The sequence below is a fragment of the Muscardinus avellanarius genome (genome assembly GCF_963383645.1).
Source record: "Muscardinus avellanarius genome assembly, chromosome: 10".
NCBI lineage: Eukaryota > Metazoa > Chordata > Mammalia > Rodentia > Gliridae > Muscardinus > Muscardinus avellanarius.
In genome coordinates this window covers 27,822,853-27,844,012 of record NC_137796.1, presented here as the reverse complement: position 1 = coordinate 27,844,012, position 21,160 = coordinate 27,822,853, and the positions used below count along the sequence as shown (strand labels likewise).

General features: G+C 58.5%; 1 protein-coding gene across 1 annotated transcript; it reads left to right on the top strand.

The window, feature by feature from the left end:
* Window positions 1-991: 991 nt before the first annotated feature.
* Window positions 992-19,596, top strand: MMP15 (matrix metallopeptidase 15; the record flags this gene model as incomplete). Its single annotated transcript, XM_080703513.1, has 10 exons — window positions 992-1,144; window positions 12,239-12,387; window positions 12,978-13,106; window positions 14,170-14,477; window positions 14,791-14,952; window positions 15,831-16,084; window positions 16,426-16,564; window positions 17,566-17,716; window positions 17,859-17,974; window positions 19,148-19,596. The coding sequence occupies 10 exons, from the start codon at window positions 992-994 to the stop codon at window positions 19,594-19,596; spliced, it is 2,010 nt and encodes a 669-aa protein (XP_080559639.1).
* Between the last annotated feature and the right edge of the window lie 1,564 nt (window positions 19,597-21,160).

Sequence of the window (21,160 nt, the reverse complement as noted above, 5' to 3'; positions counted from 1 at the left end):
TACCCCAACTCTTAGCCCCACGTTCTGGATGTAAACTTGGAGGCAGAGACACTAACCTGTCCACCTCCAGGCGGCGGGTAAATGGGGAGCAGGAAACCACCGCGCCGCTCCTAAACCTGCGCTGCCGGCGCCCGCCCCTCGTCCTCCCACTTCGCAACCCAAGAAAGTAAAGGAACCGAGACTGCGGCTTTTGAAAGGGGCCTCGGGCCAACAGACTTCCGAGTTTTAAAATATATATTCATTCATTTACTTATTTTAGCTTAAGACACGACACTTAGGTCCCTCTCCATTCCTCCTTCCCGCCCACTTCTAACTCAACCCCATCCTCAACCCACCAGGTGAGAGAGGAGGAGTCTTCATTCTTCCCCGCAGGGAGACCACGCCTTCTGCGCCCCCCTGGGGGGGGATCACCCCCATCTTCAGAAGTAGGGGTGGGAGTGACTTGGGGCGGGCTAGGGGAGGTTTGTCACCTTTTAGGGAAAAGTAAAAGGACACCCACCTGCCGGGACTTCCCCGCTGGCACCTGCTACTAGGAATCCCGGGGTTAGGGTACCGCCCCCGGCCGGCCCGCGTCGGCGCGCCCGGAGCTCACTGGCCCTTTAAGAGCGGCGGTGGCCGCCGCGCGGGGAGGAGGGCTGGGCGCCCGGGGCCGCGCCGGACTCGCCGGGGACGTCGGGCGCCGGCTCCCGGCTGGCTCGCTGCTCGGGCCGGCTACCTGCGCCCCTCCGGGGAGTGGCTGCGGGCGGGCGGGCGGCCCCGGGGAGGCGCGCTCCGGCCAGCGCGCGGCCTCGGGCATGGACAGAGCGAGCGGGGCGCGCAGGGGGCGCCGCGGGGCCGGGCGGCCGGAGCGCTGAGCAGACAAAGGCGCGGGACCTGCGCCTGCTCCGCGAGGCTCGGGGGTCGCAGCCCAGGTCCGGCCGGCGCTCGCAGCTCCCCGCCGCACGCGGACGCAGCCCCGAGCCGGCCGCCGCCGCGAGCGCTGGGCGCGGGCATGGGCACGGGCGGGGAGCCGGCCGCGCCCGGGGGCTCCGGGGGCTCCGGGGGGGGCGGCGCGGCGCGGGCCCGCCTGCTGCCGCTGCTCCTGGCGCTCCTGGGCTGCCTGGGCCCCGGCGCGCCGGCCGAGGACGCCCAGATCCACGCCGAGGTAAGCACCGCGCCCGACCCCGGCTCCGAGCGGGGATGGAGGGGAGGGTCCCGGGGCCGCGGAGTTGGCCCGCCCGCGCGCGCGCCGCTTCCCAAGCCCGGGGGGGAACGGGGCTGGCGCTGCCCGGGCACTGGCCGCCCAGCGGTGCCCAGGCGCTGCTTCCGCCGACCCCAGCCCTCTCCCCCCGCTCGCCGCCGCCGATTCCTCGAGAGCCCGGCCGGCACGCCGCGGCGCGCTGAGCGCTGGGGAGGGGGCCGGCCTGGGTGGGGGCGTCGGGCGGAGCGGAGCCGGGCCGCGCTCGGGCTCGGGGAGCCTCGGGTCTGGGTGACTCCGAGCGTCGCTCCGAGGCCAAGGGTGGGGGAGGGTGGGGCCGCCGGGGCAGCAGACCCGGGGTGCCGGGCGCTTTGGAGACTTTCTTGCGCTCACGTGCGGCAGCCTCTCCACACCCTGGTGGGTCCGAGGGAAAGACTGTCTTCCCTGGCACTTCTTCCCCCCAGCGCCCCTACGCCGAAGCCCGGGTGGGAGCGGGTAGACCACTCCGGGAGCCTTTCGGACGTCCACCCGCCGGCCCCTGTCTGGATTGGTCCCACGAGGGACCAAGCGCGGCCTCTGGGCAGAGCTGGGTCCAGCCAGAGCTTCCGGCTCCAGCAGGTCCCCCAGCGCGAGCTGCATTGCCCCAGAGCAAAACCGGGGTCCGTTCTTCCCCGACTGCTAGAACCCTGCTCCCTGCCCCGGGTGGAAGATGAGAGGACTCCGCGGGAGCCGCCTGGGCGCGCCGAGCGGGTTAGACTCGGCCTCTGTGCCCTTGGGCTGCCCCGGCTGCGGGCCTGAGGAGGGCCTGTTTCTATTTGCAGCCGGGAGGGTGCTGCCTCCCAGCTCTCCCCCTTCCCCGGCGGCTTCCCCACCTCCCTAGTCAGCCTGGGAGATTTTTCCTAATGGAAGCCTGCCCCTTCTCCGCTCTACTTTAATAAAAGCATGGAGAAAGGGCAGGGAATTCCTTCCAGGCTCGAGTTACACCTTCCAACCAGTTCCCCACCTGCTCTGCACTCCGCCCTCCCTTCCTGGCCTGGCCAGGGAGAGCTGCCGGGAGCCAGGGCTCCCTGTTGCCAGGCTGGAGCCAGCTGCCCACCCACACCACCACCAGTTCACACAGGCAGGCAGCAGGCAGAGGCTTTAGGGGGCCCCAGCTGGTGGGATTTCTCCTTAGCCCATGGTGCCCCCAAAGAATTTCAAGTCACAGATTCACCCTTAAAGACTTATCTCTTCAAAGATGATATCTGCATACCCAAGTAGTTGTAGACCAAGCTGGAATTCAGAGGCTGTTTGGTGAATGGGCACTCTAGGTGGCCAGGAGTGGGGGTGCAGGGCCCTGTGCTTTGAGAGTTCAGTGTCTTTGCTTCTGCAGTTCCACCACCCCACCTCCTCCTTGCAGATGGAATAGCCACAGCTCAGCGCCTCCAAGAAAGAGAACCCTGATTGCACCAAGGCCACAGGCCATGCCCTAAGCCTGTGGTGGCACTGACTAGGGATTCTGACTGGCCTGCAGCCCCACTCCGGAGAGACAACTTGGGCCAGGCCTGGGCTGTGTCCGGAAGGAACTGGAAGGTGTAGGGAGTCCTGGGTGTCAGGAGCCACAGTAACTAGAAGGCTAAGAAAGATGGCCCGCCTACTTCCTAGAGTTGTCTTTGGGGTCCAGGCTGGTCTTGGAGTCCTATCAGGTCTGGGTCCAAAGTGTCTAGTTGCCTGAGAAGCCAGCCTTTCTGCTTGGAGACTCCTGGGCCTGGCTTATACTGTGTCCAGAGCCGCCCTACCTTGCAGAAGGGCTCTGGTCCTCCCTCCAGAATGTCCACAGCACCACAGCTCCAAACCTTTTGGTCAGCTCAAGGCTGGTACCATCTTCAAGATCCTTGGCAGTGAGCTAGAGCCCGCCCCTCTCCCTCCTTTTCATCTTCTCAGGGTGGAACCCATTGGAATTCACCAGCTAAAGAATCAGGGAAACAGGGTGTGGTCCATGCTTGTAGTCCCAGTACTTGGGAGGCTGAGACAGGAGGATCGCTGATTAGCCGCTGGCCTCAGCTACTTAGTGAGGCCATCTGCAACTTAGTGAGACCCTATTTCAGAAAGAGAAGGGACATATGTTTTCTCTAATATGCCCAAACTAGGGAGTATTAGGGATACTAGAGGGACTCCAGATAATGGAGAAGAAACCTCAGCAAAGCTAGAAAGGAAGGACGGGAGAGGAAGAAGCCTGAGGTTGATTAATGGAGGAGCTACATTGGATTATGTGTATAAGTGTGAATGTAGCATGGCTAACCTGGACACTCAGTGTTGGGAGTGGGGAGAGGAAGCGGGGGTACTGTGTGAATGTATACCATTGTCAATATGATCCACATTATGATGTGAAACTATAGACTATGGTGTAACAATAAAAAAAAAAGAAAATATGAATCCATTAAAAAAATAATTTTTAAAAGTAGGTCTGGGGTGCAGCTCAGAGATAGAATGCCCCATGTATTCATTCTCCAGTACCACCAAAAAAAAAAAAAAAAAAAAAAAAAAAAAAAACAGGAGGAAGGCTGGCCTGTGCTAGGAGCCTGTAGACACCTGCAACCTGCCAGGCCCCAGCCCAGAAAAGTCTTTCTTGGGAAAACCACCCCTGAGCAACTCTGCCCGATCCAGGTCTCCTCTCCAGCCCCACTTGGCAGAGGTGCCAGCTGTAGCTCCAAAAACTCCAGGCCCCATTCGGTTTCCATCTTTTTCCTTCTGGCTAGTTACCTGGCTGGCTTAAGTACCTTGGGTTTTCACCAGCAGTGTCCTATCTCCACCCCCACCCTTCCCCCACCCCGGGCACAACTTCAGGTGACTCAGGCTGCCAGAGTTCACAGTTGTGGTGCCACCAGCAAAACAGACACGCCCATCTTCCCTGAACAGACCCAGGAGTGTCTCCCTGCCCTACCTGAGCAGGATGAGCCAACAGAAGGGGGAGGTCGGCTCAGACTCTGATTTTGGCCTTTGGGTCTGGCCAGCAGACCACAGCCCCAGGCTTCCTGTCCATCCCTACTCACATTTCATGGCTGGGCTTGGCACTCCCCCAGTCCCCTCCTGTTAATACTCTAGAGTATGAAACAGAAACCGTAGAGCTCCTCTGCTCACCCTGGAGGAAAAGGGAGTTCACATCAGGACCATGTCTCCGGGTACCCCCTGCCCACCTTTGTGCTCCTCTTGCTGCTAACACAGGGCTGTCTCAAGACCCAGGGAGCATTGGTCTGGTTGGTGTGACAGGGACTGACACCTAACGAGATCTGCCTTCCACACCAGCCTTGCTGTGTTCCTGTGTTTGGGCTGCCCTTGGGCTCAGCCCATCACCTGCCTCCTGCAACAAATAGCCCAGTGTGAGCTCCTCCTCTGAACAGCGTCTGGGCTCATCCTGCCCACTGTAACTCCTGGACATGAACATGTTCCTTTGACCCACTCCAAGGAGAATGGAGACAATTTATTTACTTATGTGTGTAACTAAAGATTAAACGCAGGAATGTTCTAGCTCTGGGTTATACCCCAACCCTACTTTATTTTATTTATTATTTATTTACTTTGTGGTACTGGGGGTGGAACCCAGGGGCTTTTCTACCTCTGGGCTATACTCCCAGACCATTTTATACTTTATTTGGAAACAGGGTCTCACTAAGTTGCTGAGAGCCTCACTAAGTAGCTGAGGCTGGCTTCAAACCTGTGCGATCATCCTGTCTCAGCCTCCCAAGCCCTGGGATTACAAGCCTGCGCTACCATGCCTGGCCCTATTTTATTTTGAAACACAGTCTCAATAGGTTGCTGAGGCTAGACTCTAACCTGTGATCCAACTGTCTCAGCCTCCCAAGTCCTGGAATTACATGTATGCATCACTGTACCTGACTGCAGATGGAGACTATTAAAAGACATACCTGAATGTGGACAGGAAACACACCTATCCGCTAAAGAAGACTTCCTCCAAGAGCCTAGTTCCCTCTGCCCAGATCGCTCAGAACATCAACACTGGCCTGCGGAGCTACTTGGTTCTGGCTGCCCCTCCGTGTACCTTCTGTTGCTTCATCCAGATGTACTCTGCCCAGCTGGGAGTTTGGCTTCTGCCTGAGGCTAGCTGTGGCGGTCATGGTAGGGTATCACTGCTTCCTAGCCCAGATCAGAGTTGGCAGCCTCATTATTGTTCCAAGACTTAGGTGGTTCACACTGCAGGACACCCAGGCAAGGGCAAAGCCACATGGCCAGCTCCGCTTTGGGGTGCAAATTGTTCTCTGAGCCAGTTAAAGCAGGGAGGGGTTGGGGATACTCCATAGATCCTTCATGAGGAAGAGGGTCCTGGGAGAATTCATAGGTAAATGTGAGGACCTGGGGCCCTCCAGATAGCTGAATACTCCAGGCCTAAAGCAAACAGGCGCCTTCTAGATGGACAAGCCCCCACTAAGGACTTGAGAACTGGGGCTCCCACAGACCTGTTCCCCAGAAGGACATGGGTTCCAGAGATATGTGAAGACCAGAAGCCATGAGGCAGGGCCCTCTGGGGGAGGTGGCACCGATTTTATAGACATAGGCAAGACTAGCCAAAATGTCTGTGCTGGGCTTGGGTCAGAGGGATAAGGAAGACTGCCTCTTACCAGGTCTCACCAGGGAGGGACTAGAAGGAAATAAACAGAAAGACGCAACCCAACCTCTGGCATCAGGATGGAAGGATGAGGACCTGGGTACCAGCCAGAGCCAGCCCTTGGAGATGCTCTACTTCTTACACTATGTGATGGTTGAGTCCATTGGGGCTGTGAAGCCTGGATGCCAGAGGTGGCTTCCAATCTCCAGGCTGACTGTAGACTGGGGCATGACCTTGCTCTTTCCCCAGGAGTGACTGGTGCCCTAGAGGGGTGAGGGCCCCCAGCTTCATGCTCAGTGCTTACAAGCATGCCACCTGGCACATAGGAAGTGCTGGAAAACAGTAGTGAAACTAGTGACTCAGACCAGTGGCATTTGCTGTTAGGCAACCTGTTGGAGCCTCAGTTTCCCTACCTATAAGATGGCAATAGTAATACTACCCAGAGAGGCTCAGGTATTATTTTTGAGCACCTCAACATGCTTTATCCTGTATGTATCCAAGGGGTATTCCATAAAGTGTTTTCACAGCCATGTAAGACTGAAAAGTGAGAGAAAGGACCCAAAATTTCATACCCAGGGACTGAGGATTTAAACCCAGGTCAGTCTTACTTGTAGCCCAAGCCCCAGCCCCATACTGAGTTAAAGGCTGCAGGGCCAGCCCACCAGGGTGCTGCTGGGCCTGAGCCAGGTAGGAAGGTTTCAGGTGGGGCCAGAACTGCCCTCACCCACCAGCCACCCAGGCCTTGGACAGCCCTCTGGAGGAGTCATCACCTGGGGTGGGAAGGGTGTGTGGCCAGGTGAGGCTCCAGGCCCCCAGCCAGCCCTGAAACTCCTGGCAAACAGAGGCCTCTTCTCACCCCGCCCCTCCCTCCCACTGGCCAAAGGACCCGGTTGTTTTTTCCTTCAGGTTAAGGAGTGTGGGGGTGGGCTGGGTGGCTACAGGCTAAAGAAATGGCAGGAACTTGCCTCCTTCCTGCTTCCCAGGCTGAGTGTCCCCCGGAGTCCCAACCCCCTCCTGCAACTCTAAGACCTATGGTGGGAGGCGGATTTAAGCCTCAAATAAGCACATGTCTCCTCGAACTGCTCAAATGTATCATGCAAGCCACCAAGGTGAGTGGCCTGGTCAGTCCCCCCCTTTTCTTACTTCCCTTGGAGCTAGTTGTCACGTGTGTTCTTAAGTCTATCCTGTGTGACCCCATTTTACAGAGGAGGGAATGTGTTCAATTATTCAAAGCCCTGTTATATGGACAGGCACTCAGGACCAGAGGGCAAAGGTGTCATGGCAGGAAGGAGGCACTTCTGCTCAGCCTGAGGAAGGGCTTTCTAACAGTTGTTGCTGCCCTGAGATGGAATGGGCTCCTGTGGGCAGCAGTGAGGGCGCCGGTGCTGCAGGAAGGCAGGTTGGTTGAGTCTGTGATTCATGGAGGACTAGGGGAGAGGTGGCTGGGTTGAAGGCACTGAAGCTCCTTCCAGTGTTGAGACTGGATGCATCTGGGGCCTGCACAGGACCCCTAGCTGGCGAATGGATTCCTAGATTAGACCCCGTGGGCACAGAGTGCATGCCCTTGCATGGCGTCTCTAGCTGCCCCAGGACTCAGTCCATTTAGTCCCGGGCTGGGAGTACAGAGCCTTGGCCTGCTCCCCAGAGCCCTCAGTGGCAGGAGCGTGGGGCAGGGGAGATTGGCGTGATGAGGATTTCATCACACCATGAAAGGTCTGGGCGCTGGACCCATCGCTGGTGGCCCTGACAAGACTCCTTTTGTGCCTGGCTGGGCAAGCCTGCCCAGGTCTGCTCCGATTGCAGAGAGAACTTGGGTGAGAGGCAAAGCAGAGCCGTTAGAGATTGCCCTTATCACTGGGGTCTGATAAGGACCCTGTGGGAGGGGCTGTTGGCTGACTGCACCATCCTGAGCCTCAGCAGAGCAGGCCAGGAGCTGGCTGTGGTGGCTGTACAGGCTCCAGCCCCTGCCCCCATTCCCCTGGCTGCACAGTATTGATCTGACGGCTTCTCAGCCAACCCTCCCTGTATTGTCTTGGCAGTCCTGGGGGAGGGCTGGCGTGGCTCAGTGCCCAGACCCAGCCAGGGATGCTGGGTGAGGAGAGGATTAGATACCCTCCCCCAGTGCTGTGCTGGGCACTGTTCCTGAGACAGGCCAGAGCCCAGCATCCCTGCCTCAGGCCAGGAGGAGCTGGTGGCACTTCAGAAACAGCTGGCCCCATACCAATGCCCAAGGGCTCAGTTCTAGCCCAGATCAGATGTGTGAGCCTGGGTGGCAGCCCACCCTCTCTGAACCTTGAAAGTCATGCCTTTCAGGGGTAATTGCGAGCGTTCAGTGGGGGTGATGAGAATGGACTTCCTGGCCCAGGCCAGATCCTCAAGTGCTGTGTTTAAAAGGCCTCTTCTGGGGCCAGAAATCCCCCTTCTGAGTCCCCTTGCCCCCGGGCCAGCCACTCACCTGCAGTGTCACTGGGGCTCAAGAAAGACATGACTAAGAGAATAAGTGCTGGGGTGTCCAGCACCATGCCCCCCCCTCCAGCTGCCAGGAGGGGCCCATGACCCCAGAGCCTTCCCATTGGACAGTGCCCTCATGCGAGGGGAGAGAAGAGCTGGCTTAGACTCTTCCCCTACGCTGTTGCTTAATGACCTCCCAAGCCTCAGTTTCCCCATCTTGGAAACAACCTCACAGGAGGTGTTTGGCTCACCCCTCCTGTGAGACTCTAGGTGACAGAGGAGAAGGAGGCACTTTGTATAAGGGACAGGTTTTTACAGTCACCAGTAGGAGCTGTGAGGGCCTGAAGGCGGCCCTCTGCCACTTTAGGACTGGAGGGTCACAACTTGGGAATGGTTCCCCAGGTTTGCTCTGTAGCAGCAGAGCTGGGCAAGCAGGGGCTGGGGGCAAGCTGCCCTCACCTGAAGGCAGCAGTACCTGCCATGCACCTGCCCCCCCACCCCAGCCGCCGACCCTCACCTCCTGAACCTGTCCCACTTAGCACAGGAGAAGGCTCAGAGCCCTGTGGGCAGTGTGTGCTGCCGCCCTGGCATTTACTGGCACTTGGCGTTCGGCCACCCTGGGCACGTGCTTGCCAGAGCCAGGCAGACGGCAGCTTCGCCTTGTCATCCAGAGGCACCAAGGCCGCCGTTCTGCTGGCCTCCCCTACTGCCAAGGGGCCCCACTGCTCCCAGGCCTCTGGCTCTTCACCCCTGCAGGGGCATGTGTCACCGACCGGGTGGCTGAGGTTCCAGGCCCCACTGATAAGGAAATGGAACTCTTCACTTCCTGGGGACTCCAGGGTGCTTATCTGTGTGATGGAGGGTCCACCGGCACCTTTGAGGCCTTCCTGACAGCCCCCGAGCTGGCCCTGGAATTGAAGAGGCCCCTCTGCCCAGGCCCCTCTGCTGGTCTCTGTAGCTCCTTGCTGTAGACAGGCTAGCTCCCTTCCCTTCCCCCTGCCTCCCCAGGGCCCTGCCTGAGCCTCCCTGCCCTCCTCCTGTCGCTCTGTAGACACCGCTAATCAGCCCCTTGGTGGCCTGTGATTGCACTCCTGGAGATATTTTTACCTAATGCAAATGTGTGATGCAGAGGTGCCCTCAACTGTCAGCAGCCAGCCCCTTTCCTCTCCCCCATCTCCAGCTCGATGCTTTTGCCTGTAGAGCTGGGCCAAGCATGGTGGTTGAGTCTTTTGGACCTCTCCAGGCACCTTCGAAACCATGCCCATTAATGGGGGTGGGTCTGCAGTCCCAGGACCACCAACAGGGGAGGTTCAGTGCTTGGGAAGAACAGTGCCATGATATTGCAAGTGTCCCACAGAGCTGAGGAAAGGAGCCTTGGGCCAGAGGGCTGCAGGGTGTCAGGAGGGGGGCCAGGAGTCCCTCCTGCCTCCCCCGGTGCCCTGCGCCAGGCCAGGTTGAAGCCTGGCAGGTGGTCAGTGGTGTGGAGGCAAAGGCTGCCAGCCCCAGAGACAGCCAGACAGGCCCCCAGGTCCCAGACATTTATTGAGCACTTTCCTATTTAATCCTTGCAGAAACCCAGGAGAGGAGGCAGGCCCTAAATCAACACCCTTTTATTAATGATGGGCTGAGGAATAGGAGGGAGGAGGTGCTCCTGCAAGGTGGCCCGGCTGGCCTTGCCCAGGGCTGCCTGTCACATTGCTGATGCTGTTCTCAGCTCCCTGCCTCCCCTTCATCGCTCTGAGCCTATTTCCTGGGTCTCGGGAGGCCTGGGGACGGCGGCTGCACACCCACGCTGCTCCCCCATCACAGCTTGAGCTCTGCTGGGCTGGGCTGGTGGACGGCACTGAGACATCAAGCCTGAGGGGGTTGGACATGACGTCGAAGGCCAACGGATGTTCAGACGTGGCTCTGGCCGGTTGACTCATGGCTGTCATTCCAAAGCAACCGCTGTGTCCAGCTACCGTGTCCTACCTCAGGCCACAGTATGCAGCCCCCCATCTTCCAGAGCCACTCAGAGATAGGCCTTCTGGGTGAGCAAGGAAAGGTGGGCAGGACAGGCTTGTATGTGACCAAGGCCCCCGCAGCCCCTGGCCTCTTGCCCAGCTCCCATGTGGTCACCAGGCTCACGTGGCCTCGAGGGCAGGGGGTGGGCAGGGCAGAGCCGCTGTCCTTACCGTTACTCTGCCTGGGCTCCCGCCCTTCAAATCTGACTTCACGGGTCTTGTCTGCTCACGCACTTGCTTGGTGTGAAGTCCTCCTCTGTGGATACCCTGGGTCTCTAGAGGTATCCTTCCAGCAGAGTACTTCCCCAGCTGGTGCAATACCTGGCTTAGAGAGGGTGCTTGGAAACATTTGGCAGATGGGTGCGTGGATGGATGGACAGACTGACTAAGATGAATGAGATTTCCCCGGAAGTTTCTAGAAGGGGGTGAGCACACCTGTGTATGCCTTACACTTTAACCCAGGGCTGTCTCCCTCAACTCTCATCCCCTAAAAACCCCATTCTTCCCCATTTTGCAGGTGAGGAAATTGAGGCCCAGAGACAATAAAGAGAGTTTGCAGCAGAGCAGAGAAGGAGCCTTAGGCCTTTGTCCCACCTTCTTGGGCCTGGGTGGGCTACTCAAGTCTATCTTTTCTCCTAGGAGAGTTAGGGTCTGCTGGGGAGCATTGCCAAGGGGCTGGTTTTTCCTACCTAGTGAAGCCTTAAGATTCTGAACCCTTAGCCCGGCGTTGTGGTACACACTTGTAATCTCAGTACTTGGGAAACTGAGACAGGAGGATCACGCAGTTTCAAAGCTAACCTCAGCTACTTACTTAGTGAGGCTTTCGGCAACTTAGTGAGATCGTGTTTCCAAATATAAAATAGTCTGGAGCTGGGTATGGTGATGCATGCTTGTAATCCCAGTACTTGGGAGGCTGAGAGAAGAGAATCACAGGTTTGTGGCCAGCCTCAGCTATTTAGTGAGGCCCCCTGCAACTTAGTGAGACCCTGTTTCAAAATAAAGAGTAAAAAATAGGACTTGGGTGTAGCTTGAAAGTAGAATGCCCCCGGTTCAATCCCCAGTACTCCTAAATAAATAAAATAAATAATAGGTCTGAGAGTGTTGCCCAGAGGTAGAAAGCCCCTAGGTTCCATCCCCTATACCACAATAAAAGATTTTGCACTCTTAAGGGCCCCCCAGAATTCTGCTTGGCATAGTAGGGTCCCACCCTGGAGGGACCAGCGCAGTAATAAGGACAGCTGCTATAGATTGTCCTCATGGATACAGCTTTGCCCTAACCTGAAAGACAAACAATAGCCATCTAAGTGATATAGACAGTGTCAGAGGGTGCTGAGTGTAGGGAGGAAGGACAAGGACCGCAGGGTGTAGCCAGTAGGTTTTCCTACATTATCTTGTCAGAGAACACTTTTCTCATGAAGTGACACTGAAGCAGAGGTCTGAAGGAAATGAGGGTGGAAGGCAGAAGAGCCAGGACTGGCTCATGGGATTGTGGCTTCTTTCTGTTGGCAGAGGGGCCGACAGAGCTGGTCAGGTGCAGATTTGGAGGTGGCAGGACGAGAACTGGCTTCTTTGCAGAGCTAGCTGCAGCTCTATGGTTACCTGTCCCAGTCCTATCCCAACATCCGAGGAGAGAGCACTGAAGGCAGCAAGAACAAAGCACAAAGGCCCTGCAGCAGGACCCTGTCCAGCTGGGGCAGATGGTAGGAGTAAGGCCAGAGAGCCAAGCTTGGTCAGGTAGGGAGGGCTGGTAGCTCCTGTAAGGATCGACTTCTCTGAGCTGGGAAACCACTTAGGGTTCTAAGCAGAGGACTGAGGAGATCTGACTTGCAGCACCTTTTGTTCTCTGGAGTAGAACGGAGAAGGACGGTGGGAGCTGGAAGTGTGATCCCAGGGACCAGGCTGGGCGCTGGCGGTGGAGGTGCCGAGAGCTGGTCGGGTGTGGGCTATGCAGGTTTGGAGGTGGCAGGGCCAGGACTGGCTCACGGGATTGTGGCTCCTTTACAGAACTGGCTGCGGCTCTACGGCTACCTGCCCCAGCCCAGCCGCCACATGTCCACCATGCGCTCCGCCCAGATCCTGGCCTCGGCCCTTGCAGAGATGCAGCGCTTCTACGGGATCCCCGTCACGGGTGTGCTTGACGAAGAGACCAAGGCGTGAGTCCCTGCTTCCCCGCGCCTCCCAAACCCTGTGGGCACCTGGCCGGCTCTCAGGAGGGCTTGGCATGTGATTTCCAGACAAGGGGTCTAGATGAGACATGGCAAGTGACTTGGTCCTCTGTGCCAGTTCTAACTGGTGGCAGTGGCTGCCTGAGCCTTGTGTTGAAAAGCTCCTGAGGCGAGATTCAGGCTTGACAGCAAGGAACACAGTGATTGATTAGTGATGTCTGCCACAGGCATGGGCATGGGGAGGCATGAGACACAAGCTGTCCCTGGTGGGACCTCCAGGCTAGGGCTCTGCATTTCACCCAGGGGAGGTGACCTAAAGCCACATCCTTGAGAAGAGCTCTGGGCAAGCCCTCTGTCCTTGGGTGACTCTGGTGGCAGGGGACACACCTTTATCGAGCCACCACTGGCACTCAGTTTTCCAATATAGGATCGTGTGCCCGTTGTATTGGACACTGAGTCTCCCCACCCTTATCACATCCATAGTAGAGACAACTGGGAGGGGCCTGGAAGAGGCTGAGCTGAAACAGGCGGGTGTGTTGGGGCGGCTCTGACCTCACCCCTCCACACCTGTGACCCAGGTGGATGAAGCGGCCCCGCTGCGGAGTGCCAGACCAGTTTGGGGTGGGCGTGAAAGCCAACCTGCGGCGACGGCGGAAACGCTACGCTCTCACCGGGAGGAAGTGGAGCAACTACCACCTGACCTTCAGGTAGGACCCCGCTGCCCAGGGTGTTGTCCTGGTCCTGGCTGCGTGCTGAGCCGCAGGCTCCCTTTCCCAGCGGCTCCACCCAGGGTGCTTTCTAGACAGTCCAGCACGCCACTCTGCTGATGAACCACCCTTCGAGACACTTCTGCCCTGACCTCCCTTGCCTCCCACTGTCCAGCAGCCTGGCCTGGCTTTCTGTGGTCCCAGAGCCTCCTGTACCCTTTCCGTGTGGGCAAAGGCTGGTGGGTGGGAATCCTGGCATCTGTCAAGTGACAAGCAAGTTACCTGCAAAAGCCCTGCTTCAGGGGCTCTGCTCCTTCCTGCTGAGTGTCTGAGCAAAAATCCCTTGAACCAAGTGTCCCCCCAGCCACATGGTGGTCCCCTAGGGCTCCCTGTTCTCATCCAGGCATAGCCCCACCCTGAGCACCATCTCCCATAAAAGAGCACTTAGGCCTTACACCCCCAGAGAAAATCCGTGGTCCATCCGGCCAGAATTCCCCTTTCACATTTCATGGAAATCTGTCCAGCATGCAGGCAATTAATCTCATTTGTGTGGATAGGAGGCCTATCATACCTTGTTATGCGCAGGCTCTGAGTTATTTAACCCTCCCAGGGATCCCATGAAGAAAGTGTTCCCTCTCCCTTCCCCCATTTGACAGCCAAAGAAACTTAAATTCAGAATCTAAGTCACTTGACCCAAGGTTATACAGTTAAAGTTAGAGCCAGGCCTTGAACTCTGGTCTACCTGGCTCTGGGGTCTGGCTCAATCTGCTTTCCCAAACTACAGCCATCCACGCCCTGTTTCCTTGGTCCTTCCTCTAGCCACAAAGCCTCTGTATTTTTATTTACTTACTGTTGTCCTTACTTAAAATCAGCTTATCTGCCACAGTGCAGACTTATTTAATGATATTGTAGTGCCGCTGAGTTTGACAAATTCTGTTTCACATCAAAGCAAACAAACTAACGGCCTGTACTAACCGTCTTACGTGCGTTCCTTGGGAACCTGTCAGCGGAGGGCAGAGCCCTGGAGCCTGCGCCCGCTCACGCCCTCCCCACCTGCCCGCAGCATCCAGAACTACACAGAGAAGCTGGGCTGGCACGCATCGCTGGAGGCGGTGCGCAGGGCCTTCCGCGTGTGGGAGCGGGTCACGCCCTTGGTCTTCCAGGAGGTGCCCTACGAGGACATCCGGCTACGGCGGCAGAAGGAGGCTGACATCATGGTACTCTTTGCTTCTGGCTTCCACGGTGACAGCTCGCCGTTTGACGGCACTGGTGGCTTTCTAGCCCATGCCTATTTCCCTGGCCCTGGCCTGGGTGGGGACACCCATTTCGACGCAGATGAGCCCTGGACCTTCTCCAACACTGACCTGCATGGTGAGGACAGATGGCCTGGGTGGGGGCAGGGCGCACAGCACTGGAGCTGGCCGTGCAGGGTCAGGAGGGGAGCTCCTCCTCTGTTCAGGACAGTGGTACCCTGCACCTAACCTCAGTCTGCTGCCTGACCATCTTCAAAGGGGAGGCAGAAAGAGAAGGGTTTGCTGTGCCTGTTTCCCAGATAGGGAAGTTAGAGCAGCTTAGCTGCTCCTGAGAGAAGCAAGGGTGGTCTCCATGACAGCCCCAGCCCGGAGGGCCAGGGTAGCCAGGTTCTAATACAGGTCGGTGTGACTGTGCGGCCCACCCCCTGCAGGGAACAGCCTCTTCCTAGTGGCAGTGCATGAGCTGGGCCACGCGCTGGGGCTGGAGCACTCCAACAACCCCAGCGCCATCATGGCACCCTTCTACCAGTGGATGGACACCGACAACTTCCAGCTGCCAGAGGATGACCTCCGGGGCATCCAGCAGCTCTACGGTGAGTAGCCAGTGACCAGTGGGCCGGCTCCCTGCTCTCAGCTCTCAGCCCCATGAGACACAGGCCCTGTTGTCCTGCTCATGCTGTAGACAAGGAAACCGAGGTCCACACCACACAGCAAGCAGTGGTGGTGGTGACAATCCAACCCAGGCCCAGCCTTCCCCCACACCCACAGTGTGTCTCCAGGCTGAGGCACTTGAGGGGACCAAGGTTACTCTCCTCCCCGTCTCAACTTCAGCAATATTCTAGTGGACCAACATGCCCCGGTCCAGACACCTCCCCATCATCCCCTCCCTGCTGCCAGCCTCGGGCCCTCCCTGGGCTGAGGAAGCCTCCAGTGCTGGGGTCTCCTGAGGGCCAGTCTCTGGCTGAGTGGGCCAGGGCCTGCGCTTTGTGCCCACACTGAGCCCTGCTCGGGGCTGGCAACTCTGGCCTTGCTAGGCACTCGGATGCCCATCGCTGAAGCCCCAACAGCTTGATAAGGAGACATGCCCTGGGCAAAGTCCCTGATGCCAGAGCTGTACTCGCACCTCTGCAGGTGTCCTGCTTCCTAGAGCCTCCCTGAGTGCAGGCCAGCATCCCAAGGGGAATTCCTAAGAGGAAACGGAGGCCGGCAGCGTTGGGACACAGTGACCCAAGCCCGGTGTGGAGGTCTAGGAAGGGGCTGTGGAGGAAGCTCCAGGTCCCTGAGGATGATGGTATCAGGGAGGGGGTCTGTTTGGACAGCAGGACCTTTCGCGTGGGTGGACCTGCTACTGGGGACCAGGCCTCTCCAGGCTGGGGGCTTTGGGTCCCAAGACTCTGAGCAGGAGAACCTGGTGTACAGTCTGGCTTCTGGGGCCGTTTTCTCACTTCTGTCCTCCTGCCTTTCTCTACAGGCACGCCGGATGGTCAACCACAGCCCACCAGGCCTCTCCCCACTGTGACACCCCGGAGGCCAGGCCGGCCCGACCACCGGCCTCCTCGGCCCCCACAGCCACCACCCCCAGGCGGGAAGCCAGAGAGGCCCCCCAAGCCAGGCCCCCCAGCTCAGCCCCGAGCCACAGAGCGGCCCGACCAGTATGGCCCCAACATCTGCGATGGGAATTTTGATACAGTGGCCATGCTTCGTGGGGAGATGTTCGTGTTTAAGGTCTGGCCCAGCCCTGAGTGCCTTCCCCACGCAGCCCCTTGGCCCAGGCTAGAGCAGGAGAGCTCCCACTCTGCTGGCCCTGCTTGGCTGCTCATTGAGCAGCTCCTGGGGCACCAGTGGACCCTAGACTGGGGAGAAGCCCACCCAGGCAAGATTAAGAGGCTTGCTGAGGACCACATGGCAAGCCTGGGTGCCGGCTCCCCAGCCCAGCTCTCTCCCTAGGGCTAACACCTGGTTCCTCTGTGTCCCAGTGACCTCCCCCTGGATGCCCCTGGTCTGGGAAGGGGTTTGACAGGGCTAATGCAGCCACACTGCCCACCAACACCCATGACCCTCCCCAGGGCCGCTGGTTCTGGCGAGTCCGGCACAACCGTGTCCTGGACAACTATCCCATGCCCATCGGCCACTTCTGGCGTGGTCTGCCCGGCGACATCAGTGCTGCCTACGAACGCCAGGATGGTCGTTTTGTCTTTTTCAAAGGTGAGCTGGGGTCGGTGTGTGTGGAAGGGCTGGGCAGCCTTCACACCCTGTACTCTGACCCAGCTGAGGCTGGGAGGTAGACAGTGACCAGGGAGGACCCTGGAGGCCAAAGGCTGCCTAGGCTGTCCCTGTTCTGCAGGCTCATTTCTCTCCATCCCCCAGAGCTGGGCGTGGTGGCACACGCTTGTAATCCCAGCATTTGGGAGGCTAAGACAGGAGGATTGTTGTTTGCAGACAGCCTCAGGTACTTAGTGAGGCCCTCTGCAACTCAGCGAGACCCTGTTTCAAAATAAAGAATAAAAAATAGGGATGGGGGGGTGTGGCTCGGAGGTAGAATGCCCCTGGGTTCTATCTCCAGCACCACAAGAAAAAAAGAAAGAAAGAATGGGAGTCCCAAAGGAGCATCCCCATCCTCCTAAGAACAGGCTCCACAGGCCCACTTGGAGCAGGAGGTCTGCGATCTATCTGCAGAAACAAAGAACTCCAGGGCAAGGCTCGGTCATGGATAAGCCCTGCTGGCTTGAACCTCCAGGAGGCAGAAGTTCCTTGGGGACAGGGCTGGGCTCACACTAACGGCAGGGGCCCTAGGCCATGGGGGCTTATGAGGGTATCCCGGATGCAACCTCCAGACCCAGAGGCCGAGCAAGACCCATTCTTCTTACCGTACAAGAACTCTGTGTGGAAGGGGCAGGGGGATAAAGGCCCGTGTGTAGTGTGCAAGTGTGTACAGGTGTGATCAGCTGACTTGCACACATGAAAAGAACACATCCCAGGTGTTCATGGACTCTGAGTATGGGTGTGAGGGAATGTGTGAATGTCATGCCTGTCGTGTGTAAGCAGTGTTCATGTGACTTGGAGTGTGTGTGCGCACACATGTGTATGATGGGCAGCAATGCATGTGGATAGACTTCTGGGCCCAGATGATCATTTCCTGTGCCTCCACCCCACACACACCCCTTGGCCCAGGCCCGCCCTTACAGGGCCTGCTGTTCCTCCTGCAGGTGACCGCTATTGGCTATTCCGGGAAGCTAATCTGGAGCCTGGCTACCCGCAGCCACTGACCAGCTATGGCCTAGGCATCCCCTATGATCGCATCGACACGGCCATCTGGTGGGAGCCCACGGGTCACACCTTCTTCTTCCAAGAGGATAGGTGAGTGGTACACCTCTCCTCTAAAGGGAGAGGCCCCAAACAGCCCACCTCCCTCAGCCCCAAAAGAGCCCACTGCCTGTGGGGGATGGGCCTCGGCCCAGGCAGGATGTTGGGGTCCACAGCCTGGTGCTTCTATTTACAGGTACTGGCGCTTCAATGAGGAGACGCAGCATGGAGACCCCGGCTACCCCAAGCCCATCAGTGTCTGGCAGGGCATCCCTACCTCCCCCAGAGGGGCCTTCCTGAGCAGCGATGCAGGTACCCGGCCAGCCTCTCCTTACCAAATCCTCTGCTACATGCACAGGGCACAGGGCTTGCCTGAGGTCCTTCTGCACAGCCACGGCATGTGTGGGGACAGCTGAGTCAGGCCCCGGGCGGGGGGCTTCCCGAGACTGACCTCCTGCATCGTTTACCATCTCCTTCCTAAGGACAGGCAAACTAAATGAGAACTTCAGCAGAGTTCTCCCCATCTCACAGCTAGGAAGCCGCAGGTCCAGATTCTAACAAGCCTGTCTGGATCCAAAACTGGAGCTCAGAATTGCCCTGCTGCCCGTGCAGCCATCCCACAGCCTCGGGAAGCCTTGAGCCTCATCGGGCAGGTCCTCCAGGGTGTCACTTATCCACCTGAAAGAGAAGTCTGGTCTCTGTCATAACCCAGTAACAAGGAGCTGCAGCTCTTCATCCCTCCGCCAGGCTCTCTGGTGCATTCAAGGAAACCCTTAGCCCTGGTTCTCAGGCTCAGGGGAGCTCTGGCTTGCTTTGCCAGTGCCCAGGCTGGCCAGGTGGCTTCAGTGTGGATGTGTCACCCCGTGGCTTCTCTGACCTCAGTGGGCTGCGCAGAGCACAGGCTCGCCTCTGGCTTCAAACCTGGCCCTTCCTGATGCCGATGGGACCGGGCAAGGTGCCCAAGGCCCAAAGCCAGTCCAAGGCAGCATCCGATTCCACCCCAGTCCCTATAGGCTCAAGGCCCCTCAGCCACATGGGCCTCTCTGGTGTTGGATGAAGCCGCCAATCCCAGGGCAGAACAGTAGGGTTCCCTGACAGAGGCCCCCAACCCAGAAGCTGCAGGACCCTCTGGAGCCTGTCAGCCCCGACAGGAAGCCTGGAATTCTAGTCATGCCCTCCACCCAAACCCCTCCGAGCCTCAGCCTGGCTCCTGTAAGTGGCCAATTGAAAACGCTTATGGAAGCAAAGTAGAAGGGGGGTGTTTGTATTTTTTGGTTTGGGGTTTACTGTTTGTTCTTGCTGCTGGGGATTGAACCCAAGGCCTCCATATGCTAAGCACGTGCTCTGTCACAGGGCAACACCCCGAGTCCCAAAGCAGATGTCTTAAAGCTGGGGTTCCTTCCGTACATCCTGGTCTTTTCTGAGGTTCTCTGGCTGGTGGGCGGGGCCTGACCTGAAGCCACTCTGGCCTGCTTGTCCCCACAGCCTATACTTACTTCTACAAGGGCACCAAGTACTGGAAATTCGACAACGACCGGCTGCGCATAGAGCCCGGCTACCCCAAGTCCATCCTGAGGGACTTCATGGGCTGTCAGGACCACGTGGAGCCTGGACCCCGATGGCCTGACGTCGCCCGCCCGCCCTTCAACCCTGACGGGGATGCCAAGCCCGGGGTGGATGGCGACAGCACGGAGGGCGACTCGGGAGGCGGGGCGGGGCCGGCCAAGGACGGAGACGGAGACGGAGACGGGGGCAGCCGCGTGGTGGTGCAGATGGAGGAGGTGGCACGGACGGTGAACGTGGTCATGGTGCTGGTTCCCCTGCTGCTGCTGCTCTGCATCCTGGGCCTGGCCTACGCCCTGGTGCAGATGCAGCGCAAGGGCACGCCGCGCGTGCTGCTCTACTGCAAGCGCTCTCTGCAGGACTGGGTCTGACCCGCGGCCCCTGCGCTGTCCAGGCCGCACCTGGACTCCCAGGTGTCTCCCTGGGGCCCCCTAGCAACAGCCTTCGGGGGCTCCCTTCAGCCCCTGGGGGACCTTCTGGCCTGCACCCATCCCATCAGTCCTGCCCTCTTTATTTATGCCCAGGTATCTTTTTTCTTTTTGGCACCTTAATTGAGCATTCATTTCTACTCTTCTGACCAGGGCAGGGTGCTAAAAGTGTTCCAAATATGGTTTCGCTCCAGACAAGGAAGCAGGCCCCCGTTTACCTGTGGCTTGGCCACAGCCAGAGGAACAAGAGACAGGGGCTGGGGAACCTCTTCCAGCCCCAGCCGTCCTCCGCCTGAGCCCACAAGCCATGACCTTCAGAAAGCGTCTTTGCCTTGGAGGTTTCTGGCTGGGTCTCCCACTCCTGAGTCTCTCTGCCTTGGGTAGAGCTTTTATCTAGAGGCAGACCCCCAGCTAGAGGCGGGAGGAGTAGCTGGCCTTTTTGAGTGGTATTGAAGTGTGGCTCCTTCTGAGAGCCCAGCAGCCCTGTGCCTGACCCCACCCACCCTGGCCACTGGCAGCTCCACACTCGGGCACATCTCCTTCCCCCCCTGGGCCTGCCTTACCAAGGACCAAAGGGAGCTGCCAAAGCCTCCTCTAGCCAGTCCTGGCCTTGCCCCTGCCCGCTTCCTTCTCAGCTGGGACCCGCCTGCTCCTCCCCTGAGATCTCAGTTTCCGCAGCTCCAGGCTCCTGCGACCACTGTCCCAACCCTCAGGGAGGGAGGGGGCCAATCAGTGCCTAGGCCCGGGTGGTGGATGCCAGAGTCAGGTGCCAGGAGTGTGGGCCGCACAGCAGGTTCAGGGCTTCCCCCTCCTCCTCACGGGGAGGCCTCCTCCTGGGCGGATGGTGCTCCCTTCTTATCCTTGCCAGTGTCAGCAGGAGGCCGACGCTGCTGTGGGAAATGGTACTGTAGAGCCAGTCTGCCCTCCTGCTTCCCAAAGCCCCAAGCAAGCAGGGTGTCCAGGATCCCCAAGTCACTGTGGCAGGGGTTCTGCCGGCCTCTCCTGGCACTGAGTGTGAGACCAGAAGCCCCCCATGCCCCAGATATCACTCGTGCAGAACCGGAGAGCCAGTGGGGTAGGGCTGGAGGGTCTGGCGTCTAACCCCATCCGTTTATTTCTGTAAATAATCTGCACTGATTAAATGTACAGCCGGCGGGAGTGGCCTGATATGTATGAGGCCTTGGCTGCGGCGCGTACCTGCAAGGCCTGCAGGCAGTTGGTCCAAGCTAGGCTTAGCGGGCTTGCCCTCAGAGTCCAGGAAACCTTGTGCCCGGTTCACTGGAAGCTCCTTCCCTGTGGCTTTGGAAACAAAGCCCTGGGAGAGCCTGGGATTGGGGAGGGTGGGAGCTGGCTGCCCTCAAAGACCACAGGCCAGGGCCTGGGGCCAGCCTGCTGGGGTGGAGCGGGGAAGGAATGCAGTATTTACAGTTCATCGATGATGGGAAAGGGGCCCAGCTTCCCACATCCCCTGCACATCTAGTAGGGGCGGAAATAGCCAGGTGTGGTG